We start from the raw sequence: 16,244 nt of genomic DNA, 5'->3' as shown, positions 1-16,244 counted from the left end.
TAGTTTTGTTGTCTTTTGTTTAGGTTCTTATGGAAGGTTTTATTCTCAGTATGTAATTCTTACTTGGACATAATTAAATTTGTCAATAAAGGACATAAGGCTGAGAAGTTGTTTTCAGTGATCATTATTTCCCAACCCCAAACTCCAGTTTTCATGGATTATGCTTATTATGAGAAGTGTTGCTTCTCTCAACCCCCAATTCATGTGTTGCTGTTTGAAGATAGGGTACAATCTGTTCTTTAGGTTTTAAAAGTTAAAAAAATAATAGTTTTTTTATACAGCATTCCTCAATGAGTCTTTGTGGCTAAAATGTGGTTTCCCTTATATGCTGTCAGTTTCATAAGTCTCAGTCTAGTTTCAGAAAGACAACATGAGGATGTCATTTCCAGGCATTCTGGTTTAGTGATACCCTTTATTTCTCCCGTGGGGTACCCAAGAGGGCGAACATTTAACTTCTTCTGAGTCGTTTTTTTTTCCTTTTTGACAACAAATAGTTCTTTTTATCTCTGTACTTGAGTGTGTACGTTTTGATGTGGATTTCTTGTTTGTGCTCAGTCTTCCTTGACTGTGGTCAAATAGAAAAATACCCTGCTCAGCTGTTCTGTTGGAGGGGATGGCCAGAGGACCAAAGAGCTTTATGCTATAGTTGCCTTATTATTATTATTATTACTTTTTTAGTTTAAATTTGTAGGCAAAGTGTAATTTTTTGGCAGGGAGGAGGACAGTTTTTGTTGCTAATACAGCCTTGCTTTATTTGAAGAACACCATTTTTTTTCAAGTTTTTATTTTGAAAAGATTCAAACCAACAACAGCGAAGTTTCAAGAAGTTTGTGAACAGCCATGTACCCTCTACCTCAATTCATCAGGTGTTAATATTTTGCTGTATTTGGTTTCTCTCCATTTCATTAATTTTCTAACCATGACACAATGGTTAAATTCAGGAAATTTAATGTTGACACGATGCTATTATCTAATATATAAACCATAACAAAATTTGCCAGTTGTCCCAATAAGTGGCCCTTTTTTATAAAGGGAAATTTTTACTGTGATCTGGGAACCAATTCAAGATTATACATTGCATTTCGTTGTTACGCCTCTTTAGCCTCCTTTAATCTGGAAAATTTTTTATTTCATGACATCAACACTTTGGGAGAATGCGTCTCCATTTGGGTTTGCCTTATTGTTTCCTCATGATTGATTCAGGTTGTCCATTTTGTGTAGGAATATTGCATAGGTAATGTGCTGTTCTTCTCAGGACGCCATATCAGGAGGTACATGAGTTTGGTTTGTCCTGTTATTCGTGATGATAAATTTGATCACCCGATTAAGATAATAAGTGTGGTAGGCCAAAAGGCAACCTACAAAGGATATCATCAAATCCTTAGAACCTGTGAATGTGAACCTTATGTAGAAAGGGGGCCTTTGTAGATGTGATTAAATTAAGGATCTTAAAGTGAGATAATCCTGGATTATCTGGATGGCCCTAAATGCCACCACAGCTGTTGTTGTTAGAGGAACAGAGGGAAATATGACACAAGAAGAGGAGGAGTCCCTGTGACAGTGGTTGTGGAGATTGGAGTGATGTGGCTTCAAGCCATAGAATGCTGGCAGCCTCCAGAAGCGGAACAAGGCAAGGAATGAGTTTTCCCTTAGAGCCTCTAGAGTGTGTATGGCCCCACTGGCACCTTCATAACGGACTTATTGGATGTTAGTCAGAATGGCTTCCAGTGTGGTGAAACAAATAGATTTCTGTGGTTTTAAGCCACCAGGTTTATGGTAATTTGTTACAGCATACACAGAAAATGAAAACAATGGTATCCATTAGTTAAGGGAATTTCAATGGTATTGCAACTGAATTTAGAAAATAAAGTTTTACCTGAGAGCGACTGATGATCCATTTAACAAAAATTTTTCTGTATGTTTAATATAGTTACGGTTGCACCTAGATGTATGGGAAATAACACTAGTCTAAATTGTACTGGTAATTTTTTAATCGAGAGAGAGTAGTTTAATATATTTAAGTGTACTTTAAAAAATGAATAACCTGAGTCATCTTCCTAAAGAATGAGTCACATATAATTGGGCAGTGACTGATATTACAGTAATTATTTTAATTAAACAACTGGTAGGTAATGCAAATGGAGCAAGCCATACCTTACCCATTAACTTTATTTATTTATTTATTATTATTATTTCTTTAGAGGGGGAGAGGGGGTGGGTAAAGGGTAGAGGGAGGGAGGGAGAGAGAGAGACTCTTAAGCAGGCTCCACGCTAGGCATGGAGCCTCGTGTAGGGCTCAGTCTCACAACCTTGATATCATGATCTGAACTGAAATCAAGAGTCGGATACTTAACCAACTGAGCCACCCAGGAGCCCCGTTAGCCATGAACTTTAAAGGAGGCTAAAGAGGCATGACCATGAATTACAGGATAGAAAACATAAATTCATTCTTCACCTTTATCTCCAGAACTTGAATGTGCGTTTTTATCTTATTTTTTTGAAGGACTGTGATTTGAGATTAGTCAAAATGGTTTCTACCTTTCCTCAAGTATATCCTAGTTCAAGAAGAATAAACCACGTGTACCTTTTTCACTTAGAATAAGTGTCACAGTATTCATGGTGAAAAATTGGATTCCACAATTACATTAAAAGGGTTTGCCCAGCAAATATTTATTTAATGCTTATTATATGTCAGGCAGCTAAGGATATGCAGTGTATGAAACAAAATGCTTCCTATTTTTGAGCTTAGATATTTTAGTGAAGGGAGACAGGTAATGAATTAACAAGTAATACATAGAATATCAGATGGAGATTAAGTATTACAAAAAAATATTTCAGAAAGGAAAGCGGGGGGAATATAGAGTGTCTAGGAGGATGGCGAACTATTTCATACAGTGGTGTCAGAGAAGGTTTCAGATTTGAGCAGAGCTCCTAAACAACCAGTGTGTCAAAGAAGAAATCACAAAGGAAATTAGAAAATACTTGGAGAGGAATGAAAACAAGAACATACCTTACCAGAACTTATGGGATGAAGCAGAAGCAGTGCTCATAGGGAGCTTTAGAGCTGTATATACCTAATTAAAAAGGAGAAAAGATCTCAAATCAATAGGGTAACTTTACACCTCAAGGAATTAGAAAAAGAAGAGCAAACCTAACCCAAATTTAGCAGCAGGAAGGAAATAAAGATTAGAACAGAGATCAATGAAATGGGGAATAAGAAAACATAGAGACTCAATGAAAACAAAAGTTGTTTTTTTTAAAAGGTCAACAAAATTGACAAAATTTTAGCTATACTAAGAATAAAACAAAAGAAGGTGCAAATAACTAAGAACAGGAATACAAGCAGGAACATTTCTGCTGACCTTATAGAAATAAGGATTGTAAGACAGTACTATGAACGATTGTATTTTCAATAAATTAGGTAACTTAGATGAAATGGACAGATCCCTGGAAACATACAAATTACTGACTTAACAAATAGAAAATTTGTTATCTGCAGCAAATAAGAGGTGGGGTCAGTAATCAAAACCTCTCAGCAAAGGAAAGTCCAGAAGGAGTGGTTTCACTGGTGAATTTTACCAAACATTTAAAGAATTAACATCAGTTCTTCTCAAACTCTTCAAAAAAATGGGACAGGAGGGAACATTTCCAAACTCATTCTGTGAAGCCAGCATCACCCTGGTACCAAAGCCAGACAAAGATACCACAAGAAAAGAAAACTATAGGCCAGTATCCTTTATGAACATAAATGCAAAAATTCTCAACAGAACACTACCAAACCAAACCCAACACCATATTATAAGTATTATACCCATGACTAACTAAGTGGAATTTATCCCAGGAATGCAAGGGTGATTCAATGTAAGAAAAAATAGTTAATGTAATATACCACATTAAAATGAAGGGGAAAAAAAACCCCATGATAATCTCAATTGATGCAGAAAAGCTGTTAACAAAATTCAGCATCCTGATATGATAAACACTCAAGAAACTAGGAATAGAAGGGAGCTTCCTCAATAGGATGAAGGACATTCATGAAAAACCCACACTTGACACCATACTCAATGGTAAAAGACCGAAAGTCTTTCCTCTATGATCAGGAACAAGACACAGATGCTCACTTTGACCACTGCTGATCACCATTGTACTGAAAACTTTAGCCCAAGCAGTAAAGCAAGAAAAAGGAATTAAAAGCATTTGAGTTGGAAAAGAAGCAAATTTAAGCAGAGGTATGAATGAAGTGACAAAAACTCCATTTACTTGCTCTAGGAATTCACAGAGTTGCACTAACTTGTGAGTTAATATTAAATAAGAAATGCACATCATATTGAACATTATTCCTCAAATTAGCATAGACTTGTTTTCAGGTGTTATCAGAGTGGTTAATTTGTTAAATGTTGTTAAATGCTCTTCACATTCTGTGTGAAGCCCATTATTGCCACAATCATTTAGTCTTAATCTCAGAGTTGAGTGGATTTGGTGACTACCATCATTCTTTTGTGATAGTTTTTCTGTTCATGGTTGGCTGAAATTCATCTTTATTTTGAGAAGAGTTTTTGGGGAAATATAATTCTTAATCTCTTACACATTCAAAAATGCTTCTATTGCCATTGTACTTGATGCTGGAGTAGGATTTTTTTTTTTTAAGATTTATTTATTTATTATTCGAGAGAGAGAGAGAGAGAGAGAGAGAGAGAGCATGGGGAGGAAAGGGGCAGAGGGAGAAGGAGAGAGAGAATCTTCAAGCAGACTCCCCCCCGAGTGTGGAGCCCAGTGCAGGGATGGATCTCATGACACTGAGATCATGACCTGAGCCGAAATCGAGCTGGATGCTTAATCGACTGAGCCACCCAGGCGTCCCTGGAGTAGGATTTTGATGTACAGTTTTTCACCACACCTTTCCCTGAGGATGTTGCTCCACTATCTTCCAGCACTACATGTTGCTAAGGTGAAGAGTAAAGCCAGCTTAATGTTTTCCCATTTTGGAGATGTATTGAGCTTTGTGCCTGAATGGCCAGAAGACTCCTTCTTTATCTTTGATGCCCAGTAATTCTATTAGGATACATCATCGTATCAATGATTCTGTGTTGGTATAACTAAGACATGGTAGGACTTTGGATTCTAGGTTAAGACATTTTACAAAGATATTTTAAAAGACGTATTCCTAAATTTATTTCTTTTTATTTATTTAAAAACTAACTTAGGAATCTTCTATATGCAATATAACCTTCTGAAAGAGAATAAAGTGGTTTTAAGCAAAATTTTAAGAAATGCTTTTTATTTGGGGAACTTTAATATTTATTTTATCATTTTTGGAAATAAGGAAAAATTATTCTTTCATGCTAATGTGGGTAAACTGCGAAGTGTGAATCTTTGCACCAATTTTTTTTTTTTAAAGATTTTATTTATTTATTTGTCAGAGAGAGAGAGAGAGAGAGAGAGAGCATCAGCAGGGAGCCTGATGTGGTACTTGATCCCAGGACTCTGGGATCATGACCTGAGCCTAAGGCAGACACTTAACTGACTGAGCCACCCATGCGCCCCATTTGTACTGATTTTCTATAAATTTTTTTTTTTAAGTCAGTCTTTTTTTTTTTTTTTTGAAGATTTTATTTATTTATTCGACAGAGATAGAGACAGCCAGCAAGAGAGGGAACACAAGCAGGGGGAGTGGGAGAGGAAGAAGCAGGCTCCTAGCGGAGGAGCCTGATGTGGGGCTCGATCCCACAACGCCAGGATCACACCCTGAGCCGAAGGCAGACGTTTAACCGCTGTGCCACCCAGGCGCCCCCTGATTTTCTATAAATTTGATCAGATAACTTCAACACGTTGATTTCCTTTTTCTTTTATTAACTTTAAAAAAAATTTTATTTAATTATTTATTTAAGTAGGCTCCATGCCCAACGTGGGTCTTGAACTCACGAGTCTGAGATCAAGAGTCACATGCTCTACCAACTGAGGCAGCTAGGTGCCCCCTCTTGTATTCACTTTTAAATCTTTTTCTCTTTTTTAGGTCAAGTCCAAACAGTGTATCAGCTGAGTCATGATATTGATGTTGGTCGTTTCCAAACACTAATGGAATGCTTTACCAGCACTTTTGAAGAAGTAAAGATTTTAGCATTTGATCTTCTAATGAAGTTACCAAAAACAGTTGTACAATTTCAGGTATTTGGACTTTTCCTATGTAAATGCAAATGTGGTGCATGCATGAAAACTTTCTATTTTAGCAGCAAATAAAGCAATCTGTGGATTGTGCAGCCTTTTTGCATCTGCTTTCTTATATCTTCTGATTGTTTCAGTTATCATTTAATACTTCTAGTGTTGCAGGGTGGTAGGTTGGAGGAGGAAGGGTTGGATGGTGTGGAAGGAGGAAATATCATAAGAGAAAACAAACTCCAAATCCGTGAGCTTTGCTTTTTTAAATTGTTTTTAAAAAGGGAGGTGTAAGAAGCAGTAGGGTTTATTGCTCACAAGACTATTGGTAGATTTCAGTTAATTGCGGTCTCCCCAGTTCCCGTGGACATGTTAATATTCTGTCAAAACACATCACTTACAGTAACTTGCGTTTTTTGAGATAACATCCTTGCTAAGTTGACTGGGAAGCTGAGTGTAAGTGAGGCAGAGAACGTGTTTCTGATCTTCCAACAAGCAATAGCTAAACTGAGACTGAAACTCAGAGTACTTGAGGTTAACAGCAGTTTTCTCCCCTGGCCGTCTACCCCATCCCCAGCCCCTATTCTCTTCCTGACAGCAGGCACTGCCAGCCATGGGGTGGGAAGCAAAGGTGGGCTCGGGAGTGAGGGCACAACATGGGGATGGGTCTGCAGGGGACCCCCCCAGCCGAGGTGCTTGGCTCTGCCCTTGAGGTATGTTCTGGGGCTGTGAGTTCACCAGCAGCTGTAGGTTTACTGGCTCCAGAGCTTCGCTATGGCTTTCTGTTAGAGCTGTATAGAGGCCAAAGGCACCTACAGGTCTGCCACTGAGCCATGGTCTGTTCTCTAGCTGTTAGGCTCTATCTACAGGACAGCTTATAGAAGCAGTGGGATTTTTTTTTTTAAGATTTTATTTATTTATTTATTATTGAAAGCACGAAAGCAGTGGGGGAGGGGTAGAGGGAGAAGCAGGTTCCCCACTGAGCAGGGACCCTAATGCAGGGCTTGATCCCAGGACCCCGGGTTCGTGACCTGAACTGAAGGCAGACACTTCACTGACTGAGCCACCCAGGTGCCCTGAGATGCACTGGGATTCTGTAGGAGCACATGTCAGAGAGCAAGCACAAGGTGTCTGTTTCCATGGCTTCGCAAGATCCTAGAGCATCTTTTCTAACTGGGGTCTATATTAGTAGTTGTTCTCCAGTGTCCATTTATCTTTGTGATCTTTCAGGTGCCTTGGTAAGCAGAAGCTTCTTTTAGTGCTTAGGCTTCTAACTTTTGTGCCATATAGAGTTTTTAAAGGTGATGCTTTCTCTTCCTTTCTCCTCTCCCACTTTCCCATCCTCCTTGCCCCTTACCGTTCATCACACTGAAGCCTTGTATCATATATATGACTCATTCCTAGCAAATATTTTGAGATATATCAAGCGGGCGTGGTATATTATACCACCTATATGAAAGACTTGGTTCTTTGAGGTAACTTTAAAACGTTTTTGAATCCTAACTAATCTAAGGACCTGTGTGTATATATTTCCTTTTTTTTTTTTTTTTTTTTTTTTTTTAGATTTTATTTATTTATTCGACAGAGAGAGAGACAGCCAGCGAGAGAGGGAACACAGTCAGGGGGAGTGGGAGAGGAAGAAGCAGACTCATAGCGGAGGAGCCTGATGTGGGGCTCGATCCCATAACGCTGGGATCACGCCCTGAGCCGAAGGCAGACGCTTAACCGCTGTGCCACCCAGGCGCCCCTATATGTTTCTGATGGCATATCTTTGTAGTACATGACTTTATTACTCACGTTGTCTGTTGTCCTTTTTTCTTGTGGAGCTACATATCCAGGGTCTACATTATATTTTTACAGACCTCAGATGATAGAACAAAGTATTTTATTTATTTATTTATTTGTTTATTTATAAGGTTTTATTTGAGGGAGAGCGAGCGAGTGAGAGAGCACAAGCAGCGGGAGCAGCAGAGGGTGAGGGAGAAGCAGACTCCCCACTGAGCAGGGAGCCCAGCGTGGGGCTTGATCCCAGGACCCAGGGATCATGACCTGAGCTGAAGGCAGGTGCTTAACGATTGAGCCACCCGTGTACCCCAGAACAAAGATATTTTAGACTCCAAAGGCTATTAATTGTGTTTCTTACTAATTGTCAGTTAAGCAAGTCAGGGACTTAACTGTCAGTTACCAAAAAAATGGCTTAGATGCTTAATTGTTCTTTCTAATATTTATTTTGATTTGAGCTTTTGGCCACTGTCTTTTTTAGGTCACAGAAAACTAGACATATCAAATGGCAAAGAATTTAAACTGAAAGAAACTAGTATTTGATTCAGTATGTTTGATATCTATAGGAAATTAATAGATTTCCAATTTAATATTGGTGTAACTATAGCCAAATTAAAAATTAAGCTTATAATGATTTTTCCCGTGTATTAGACAATTATGGAGTAATCCTAGTAGAATTAATATTATTGAGCAGTGAAACCCTGAAACCCAGTGTCCTGAACATGTAATTTGCCAACCATGGAGTTGGGACAAAGATCCATGTCTCTTGACCTCAGCTTAGTGCCTTTACATACATGTTACAGGAAACTGCCCTTTGTTCTGTATTTTTTAGGACATGCATGTGAGTGGATGTTTCTATGACATACAGGTGTGTGAGCTCCGGTGCAGAATTTCTGAGGCTGATACGATCACTTTATTTTCTGCACATATACATGGATCTTCGCCAGGAATAGCCTGGTGGACTTGTACTTTTGTGTGAATTTGTATTTTTTTCCATTGAATTCACTGAATAGAGAAGGGGGATGGGGGAAGTGCAGGAGTATGCTGTCCAGATAAAAGAAACTTCAGTGTACAAAAAAACTCTGGCCTATGTGGAAATAACAAAGATGATCTGGCCATCGTCATAGTAGAATTTCTACAGGAAAAAGCATACTTCTGCTGGAGAAAGAGGTATTTAAAAAAAAAAAAAGCTTTATCAATGTTGAATTTCCCAACTGACATTATTTTCAAGATCCTCATCATCAGAGCTGAGTAATAATAATAATCAGTAATTACTATAATAAAAAAGTCTAACCTGTATTCTGGGAAAAGGAGAATTGAATTAATGTTTATACTGAGTTTCAGTTATGTGGCAGGCTCTGTTTTCAAATTCCTTCAAATTAGAGAAATGTTTCAATGACAGTTACTGAGTCTGTACTTTATTGTAGGATTCAGAGAAACTGCGAGGCTTATTCGAAGCAGCGTTGGAGCTCAGTTCAAGCACTAAACCCTACGACTGTGTGACAGCTTCCTACCTGCTGAACTTCTTAATCTGGCAGGATGCCCTGCCCTCATCTCTGTCTGCCTACTTAAAAACTCAGCAAGCTGCATGTGGAGATGGAGATAAGTCTGCTATTGTGGTGGAGAGGAACACATTAATGGGTTTGTATTGAATAAACGACCTTTTGCTGTTGTTTATCAAAACCAGTGTCTTAACTCTCTCGCTGTTCATTTAGTTAGCATAGCTAATGGTTAAACATTTATTTTGTGTTTTTTAAATTTTTAAATTTTAAAAACTTTTTAAACTCTATTTGAGCGAGAGAGTGAGGAAGAGAGTGATTGAGAGTACAAGCAGGGGGAGCAGCAAAGGGCAAGGGAGAAGCAGGCTCCCCGCCGAGCAGGGAGCCCTACTTGGGACTCAATCCCAGGACCCTGGGATCATGCCCTGAGCCAAAGGCAGACCCTTAACTGAGCTACCAGGCGCCCCTATTTTGTGTGTGTGTGTTTTTTTTTTATTGGAGAGTTTACTAGCATATAAGAATACTGTGAATTTCTCTTTTGCAAGTAAATAGTTTACTCAGCTACAACACCTTCTAAACAGAGGGTTCATGTTAAGTAAGTAGATTATACAAATTACATTAATAAAGCTCTTATTTAAATAGGGCATCTTTCTCTACCAAAAATGTACTTTTTTCTTTTTGGCAGAAATTTTACTATGACCATAGCCAGATCATCTTTGCTATTTCTATAAAGAGCAGAATTCCTTTGTCTATCAGGTTTATGTTTTAACTGTCACACCCCTGCCTTTTACTCTTCCCATATAGCCAGTTCTAAAACCTAGTTGGTTGGTTTAGGTCTAGTGATTTCCAACAAATATTTCTTGGAGATTCATGTGCTTAAGTTTGTGCTAGCACATCTTCATATTGGAGTTGTATTGTAAATAAGGACAGATAAGGATTTTATTTTTAAAAAGAGAGAGAGAGAGGTCAGATGTAGGAAGAGTGTTAAAAACTGTTCTCTCCAAGATGGTAGAAAATGTCCTGAGAAAGAGAACTAATAACGGGAGAAAATGAGGAGGCCATGGGAAGTTCTGGTAGAAATGGAGATAGAGAGGTGACAGTGCCTTGGAAGATGGCACTTGTCCAGTCTAGTTGCTTCAGGGCTGGGCTGAAAAGGAGACCCTGATATGTGACAGGATGAGCTTTGCACTTGGGGTAAACTGTTCATGTACAGGCTTTCAAATTCAAGTCATTTAAAAACTCCATGAAATACTTCAAGCATACTCCCCCCCCCAAAAAATATATATAGGATTTAAATAGTAATAGTATAAAAATGTCACAAGTTTTATTCCCAAGCTAGCTGATAACACCCAACTTAAGAAGTACAACAGCACCCATACCTTTAAAGCTTCTCTTCTGGGGCGCTGTGTCTTAGTCAGTTAAGCAGCTGCCTTCGGCTCAGGTCATGATCACAGGGTCCTGGGATTGAGCCCTGAGTTGGGCTCCCTGCTCAGTGAAGAGTCTGCTTCTCCCTTTCCCTCTGCATTTCTACCCTATTCGGGCTGTCTCACTCTCTCTGTCAAATAAATAAAAATTAAAAAAATAAAGCTTCTCTTCTATCCTAGCTCCCTTCCCCTGCCATATAATTACCGCCCTATGTTTTATGTCAGTCTTTCATCTTGTTTTTACCAAGATTTTACCACCCATGTATATATCATTAAACAATATATTATTTACTTTCACATGATTTTAAATTTTATATAAATAGTACCATATGTATTATACGAATTTACTGCATTTTATTAATACGTTCTCCTTTTGATGGATTTCTTTTCCCTAAATAATGCTGATGTGAACATTCTTGTGCATATCTCTTCTAATGGACATGTCTTAGAGTCTGTGGTAAACAAAAAAGTTGAGTAACCTAGTCATGAAGCATGTGCATCTTCAACTTAACTAGGTGATGCCAAATAGATTTTTAAATCACCTTCCCACCAATAAATTTTGAGAGTTGTGGCGTATTACATCATCGCTGTAACTTGCAATTGTTAGATTTTAAAGGTTTACGGAATATGAAGTGGTGTCTTGTGGTTTCATCTTGTAATTGGGCATCTTATTTACATGTTTATAAGCCATTCACTTCTCCCCTGCTGTGAAATGCCTCTTCATATTCTTTGTTTAGTTTTCTCTAGGGCTGTTTGTCTTTTTCCTATCGATTTTTAGGACTTCTCTGTATGTTTTAAATGTTAATAATTTACTGGTTATACACAGTTCTAAAATTTAAACTCTAATTGAGTGGTGAGAGGAGACATCGACTATGCTGGAATAACTAGATAGTTACATGCGAAAGAATGAAGTTGAACCCACTTCTTCATACCATATACAAAAATTAGTTAAAAATGGATCAAAGACCTAAATGTAAAAGCTAAAAACAATAAAACTCTTAGAAGAAAACATGAGTGTAACTCGTTGTGATCTTAGATTAGGTAGTGGTTTCTTAGATCTGACACCCACAGCACAAGCAAAGAAAAAATAGATAAATTGGACTTAATGAAAATTTGAAACGTGTGTGTCAAGGATGTCATTAAGAAAGTGAAAAGACAACCTGTAGAATGGGAAACACAGTTGTGACTCCTTTATCTGATAAGGGACTTAATCTAGAATATATAAAGAATTTTTACAGCTCACTAGTAAAAGGATATAACCAAATTTAAAAATGGACAAAGAATCTGAATAGACATTTCACCATAAAAGATAAATGTGAAAAATAATCACATGAAAAGATGCTTGGCATCATTAGCCAGTAGGGAAATGCAAATCCAAATTACAATGAGGAAGCACTTCACACCCAGTAGGGTGGCTATAAACAAGAAAATAGATAATAACAGGTGTTGAGGGGATGTGGAAAAAGCAAAGCCCTTACACACTGCTGGCAGGAATGTAAAATGGTGCAGCTACGTTGGAAAACAGTCTGGCAGTTCCTTGGAAAGTTAAACATGGCGTCACCATATCATCCTACAGTTCCACGCTCAGGCTGCTGTAACAAGATATACCATAGCCTGGGCGGCTTAAACAACAAACGTTTATCTCTCACACTTCTGGAGGCTGGGAAGTTCAAGATTAAGGTGCAAGTAGTTTCAGTTCCTGGTGAGAACCCTTTCCCTGGCTTCAGACAGCACCCTTCCTGCTCTGTGCTCACATGGAGGAGAGGAAGCCAGCTCCAGTCTCTCTTCCTCTTATAAGGACTCTTAATCCCATCATGGGGGTCCCACTCTCATGACCTCATCTAAACCTAATTTCTTCCTAAAAACTCCATTTTCAAATATGGGGGTTGGGACTTCAAATAGGAATTTTGGGAAGGACATAAACATTTAGTCCATACTAGACCTATATTAAGAGAAATGAAAACTATGCCCAAACAAAAACTTGTATGTGAATGTTCACAGCAGAATTGTTCTTAATAGCCAAAACGTGGAAATAACTCCCATGTCCATTAACCGATAAACAGATAAAATGTGGTATGTTCATACAATGGACTGTTATTCAGCCATAAAAAGGAACGAACTAGTGGTACATGCTACAACATGGGTGAACTTTGAAAACACTGTGCTAAGTGAAAGAAGCCACATATTTTATGATTCTGTTTATGTATGTCCAGAATAGGCAAATCTGTAGAGACAGAAAATAGATAAGTTTTGGCTTAGCGCCGGGGAAGGTGAGAGGTGCAGGGAGGGGAGTGACTGATAATTGGTAAGGGTTTTTTGAGGTGGGGGGGGGAGGATTAAAATGTTCTAAAATTCACTGTAGTGATGATTGCATATATCTGTGAATATACTAAAAACTACTGACTTATATACTTTAAATGTATAAATTGTGTGGTATGTTAATTATATCTCAATAAAGCCCTTATTTAAAAAACCCGCAAAACGACAACTGTTCCGATAGCACGGGGCACATGGGCCTGGGGTCTGATTCCCCAGACAGAGGATGTCTAGGAGGAGTGATTCAGAGTGAATGCTGAAAATGGATCCAGGAAGTTAGGCAAAGACAGTTCTGCCTTGACTGGAAATGCATAGCAGGCTGCATAAATCTCTTTTTAAATATAAAACCTCTAACAAAGTTGAATTGAGTTGGATGTTTTTGTGGGGACTGTGTAGCTATTCACAAATTTACAAATTGTGTTTTTAAGCTGGCCTTACTTTGGCTTTTGGTTTGCTTTTTCTAGTTATCCAGTGCTTGTTGGGAAATCTTGAGGAAGAAGTAGCTCAGGCTGAAAATTCTCTGCTTCAGGCAGCAGCATCGTTTCCGCTGTATGGGCGAGTTCACTGTATAACAGGAGCTTTGCAGAGATTATCTCTAAAGTAAGTGTAGCCACAGCTCGCTTCTGAGCATGCGCTTCTGAGCTTTAAACCCTTATTGGATTGTGTCCTGGGAAAGGAATATATTGCCTTAAAGATAATTAAAAATGTACCTATGTACACATATTTTTATATCTTAAGTATTTCATAGATTGCACAATTTTGAAACAGGTCCAGTGTCTTTTATGTAATAATTTTCTTTTAAAAATTTTGAATTTTGCTTGTAGTATAAATTTCCTTACTGTCCTCATTGCAGCAACCTGCGGTTGGTGAGCGAATGGAGACCTGTGGTGGAGAAGCTCCTTTTGATGTCTTACAGGCTTTCTGCTGTGGTGTCTCCGGTCATTCAGAGCTCCTCCCCAGAGGGCCTCATCCCAATGGACACTGATTCAGGTCAGCAAATGAAAAAAACTAGAATTCCTATATTTTTTGCTCATTACGCCTATCCCCACCAAATCGTTTCTTTGGGAAGATACAGAAGCCAAATAGGTGGGTCAAGAAGCTATTTATTATGATTAGTGATATTTCTACCACTTTAGTAATGTCTTTAACTCTTAAAAATTACCAAAACAAATAAATAAACCAGGTGATGAGCAAGGTACTTCCTCTTCTGGGGTAAATAGGATTTTCTAATATTGTCATTTCAGAGCGACACCTACCAGGTGGCTGCCCGGGGCTGGGAGAGTGGGCAATGTAAATCACGGAGGTGGGGTGTAGTCAGAGGCGGCAGCTTATTAGGACTCAGGAATGGGCAAACCCATTTGACGTACAAAGACCATTCAGTTAAAATAGAAAATGGGAGGAGATACTCAAAGTGCCCCAAACTGAACTCTCAAACTTTCATCTGCCTTTTCCCTCCCAACCCCTGTGTCTTTGCAAATGGCCCCAACAAAGATCTGTTTGTGCTAGTCAGGAGTCTAGGACTGCTTGACATCTCTCTTCTGTTCCTTATATCTTGCCTGTCCTCATGTTCTTTCAGTGGTACCCCTTAAATAGCTTTCAAATCTATTTTATCTTTAACTACCATCTTACCTTACCCCAGGCTTTTCTCTCTCTTGTTTGGATGACTCTAGGGGTCTCCCAGATGGTTTCCTCCCATCTACTCTTAGCTTCTTCTATTTTCTTTTTATGCTATATCCACAGCAATCTTTTCTACTCATGTATTTCATCATGCTACCCACAATCTCCGTTTAACCCTTGTACTCTGCCCCACCCCATTTGTTTAAAATACTTGAGAGACTTCAGACCAGGTCCTGTAATAGTTGGGCTCCTGCAACCTTGCCAGTCTTGTCTCTTTTTCTTCCCAAAGTGTTCTTCATGGAGTTCTTGCAATTTAAGAGGGATTTTATCAATATTTTCTTCCATTGTCCTTAGCAAGTGCCTGGTAGAAATAGGTATACAATAAATATTTGTTATAATGAATAAATCAATGAATGAGCGATTCCAGAAAGGATAGGAACTAAACCCAGTGCGTTGGACACTGTAGTTGGCGTATATATGCCTGTACTGTAACAGCCAGAAGGGATTTGCTGTGAAAGGTATACATTTGGTGTTGAAATAAGTTTGTGAATGCATTTGAGTGCAAATCAGAGTTTTGTATTAAAAACACACCGAGCATATCATAAACAACCAATTAAAGTAAGTTGGTGTTGTCTGTTTGCATAGAAAATGTTAGGTTTCTTTACTAAAAATGAACTGGCAGATTGGTGATGGTTCATGGTAGTAAGACACAGTTATTTGTTTATTTTGGCTGGTAGTCTACCAAAATTTGATGTTTTAGTTTTCCTACTTAAACAATACGTGGGAATTAAGAAACATCCAATCTTAAAGCTAGTATTTAGATCCGGCAAGTACCAGTATATTCTGGATGAGAAATCTTGAATATTTGTCACCTTCTGTGAGTGGGGCCTATAGTGTACGCTTAAATTCTGTTTGTTATTAAGTTTTAAAATGTCTGTTGGTCTCAAAAGCAGTCTGTGGCCCACAGACTTTTCCTTGATTTTGCCTTTTCTTTTTTCCTCGGGTTGTCTCCATTATTCCTGTTTCTGTCCCACGTTATCTACCATGCATTCTGAATTCCTTAAAAATGTATCTTCTGAAAGCCATAAAAATGAATGGGTAAAATTTTATTCTGATCATCCTTTTTTCCGTAGTCTTTCCATAGTTTCTATTTAGAGCCAGTGTTACTTTTTCATGGCTGTCAAAATTTGTTTTGGCAATATTTCTTGGAAGCCATAAGTGAGCATAAGATGTTGGTTGAATCATCCTGATAACCCTTTGGGTCTTTGTATCTCCTATAAGACCTAAAATGTAAGTGTATCTGGGGACACCTGGGTGGCTCAGTCTGTTGAGCATCTGCCTTAGGCGCGGGTCATGCTCCCGGAGTCTTCTCAGGCTCCCTGCCCAGGGGGGAGCCTGCCTCTCCCTCTGCCTGCTGCTCACCCTGCTCGTGCACGTGTTCTCTCTAACAAAT

At 38.5% G+C, this 16,244-nt stretch overlaps 1 protein-coding gene across 3 annotated transcripts in view; it reads left to right on the top strand.

Annotated features, from left to right (window-relative positions):
* THADA (THADA armadillo repeat containing) overlaps positions 1-16,244 on the top strand; it is a 318,617-nt gene that overhangs the window by 30,429 nt on the left and 271,944 nt on the right. For all 3 annotated transcript variants that reach the window (XM_057309404.1, XM_026486984.4, XM_057309405.1), the window contains exons 16-19: positions 6,014-6,165; positions 9,363-9,576; positions 13,639-13,774; positions 14,028-14,164. In XM_057309404.1, coding sequence (XP_057165387.1) covers positions 6,014-6,165; positions 9,363-9,576; positions 13,639-13,774; positions 14,028-14,164 — 639 coding nt within the window. The remainder of the gene's footprint in view (positions 1-6,013; positions 6,166-9,362; positions 9,577-13,638; positions 13,775-14,027; positions 14,165-16,244) is intronic.

The sequence above is a fragment of the Ursus arctos genome, unplaced genomic scaffold (genome assembly GCF_023065955.2).
Source record: "Ursus arctos isolate Adak ecotype North America unplaced genomic scaffold, UrsArc2.0 scaffold_8, whole genome shotgun sequence".
Lineage (NCBI taxonomy): Eukaryota > Metazoa > Chordata > Mammalia > Carnivora > Ursidae > Ursus > Ursus arctos.
Note: the sequence above shows the minus strand (reverse complement) of the source record. Positions and strands in the feature narration are given on the sequence as shown.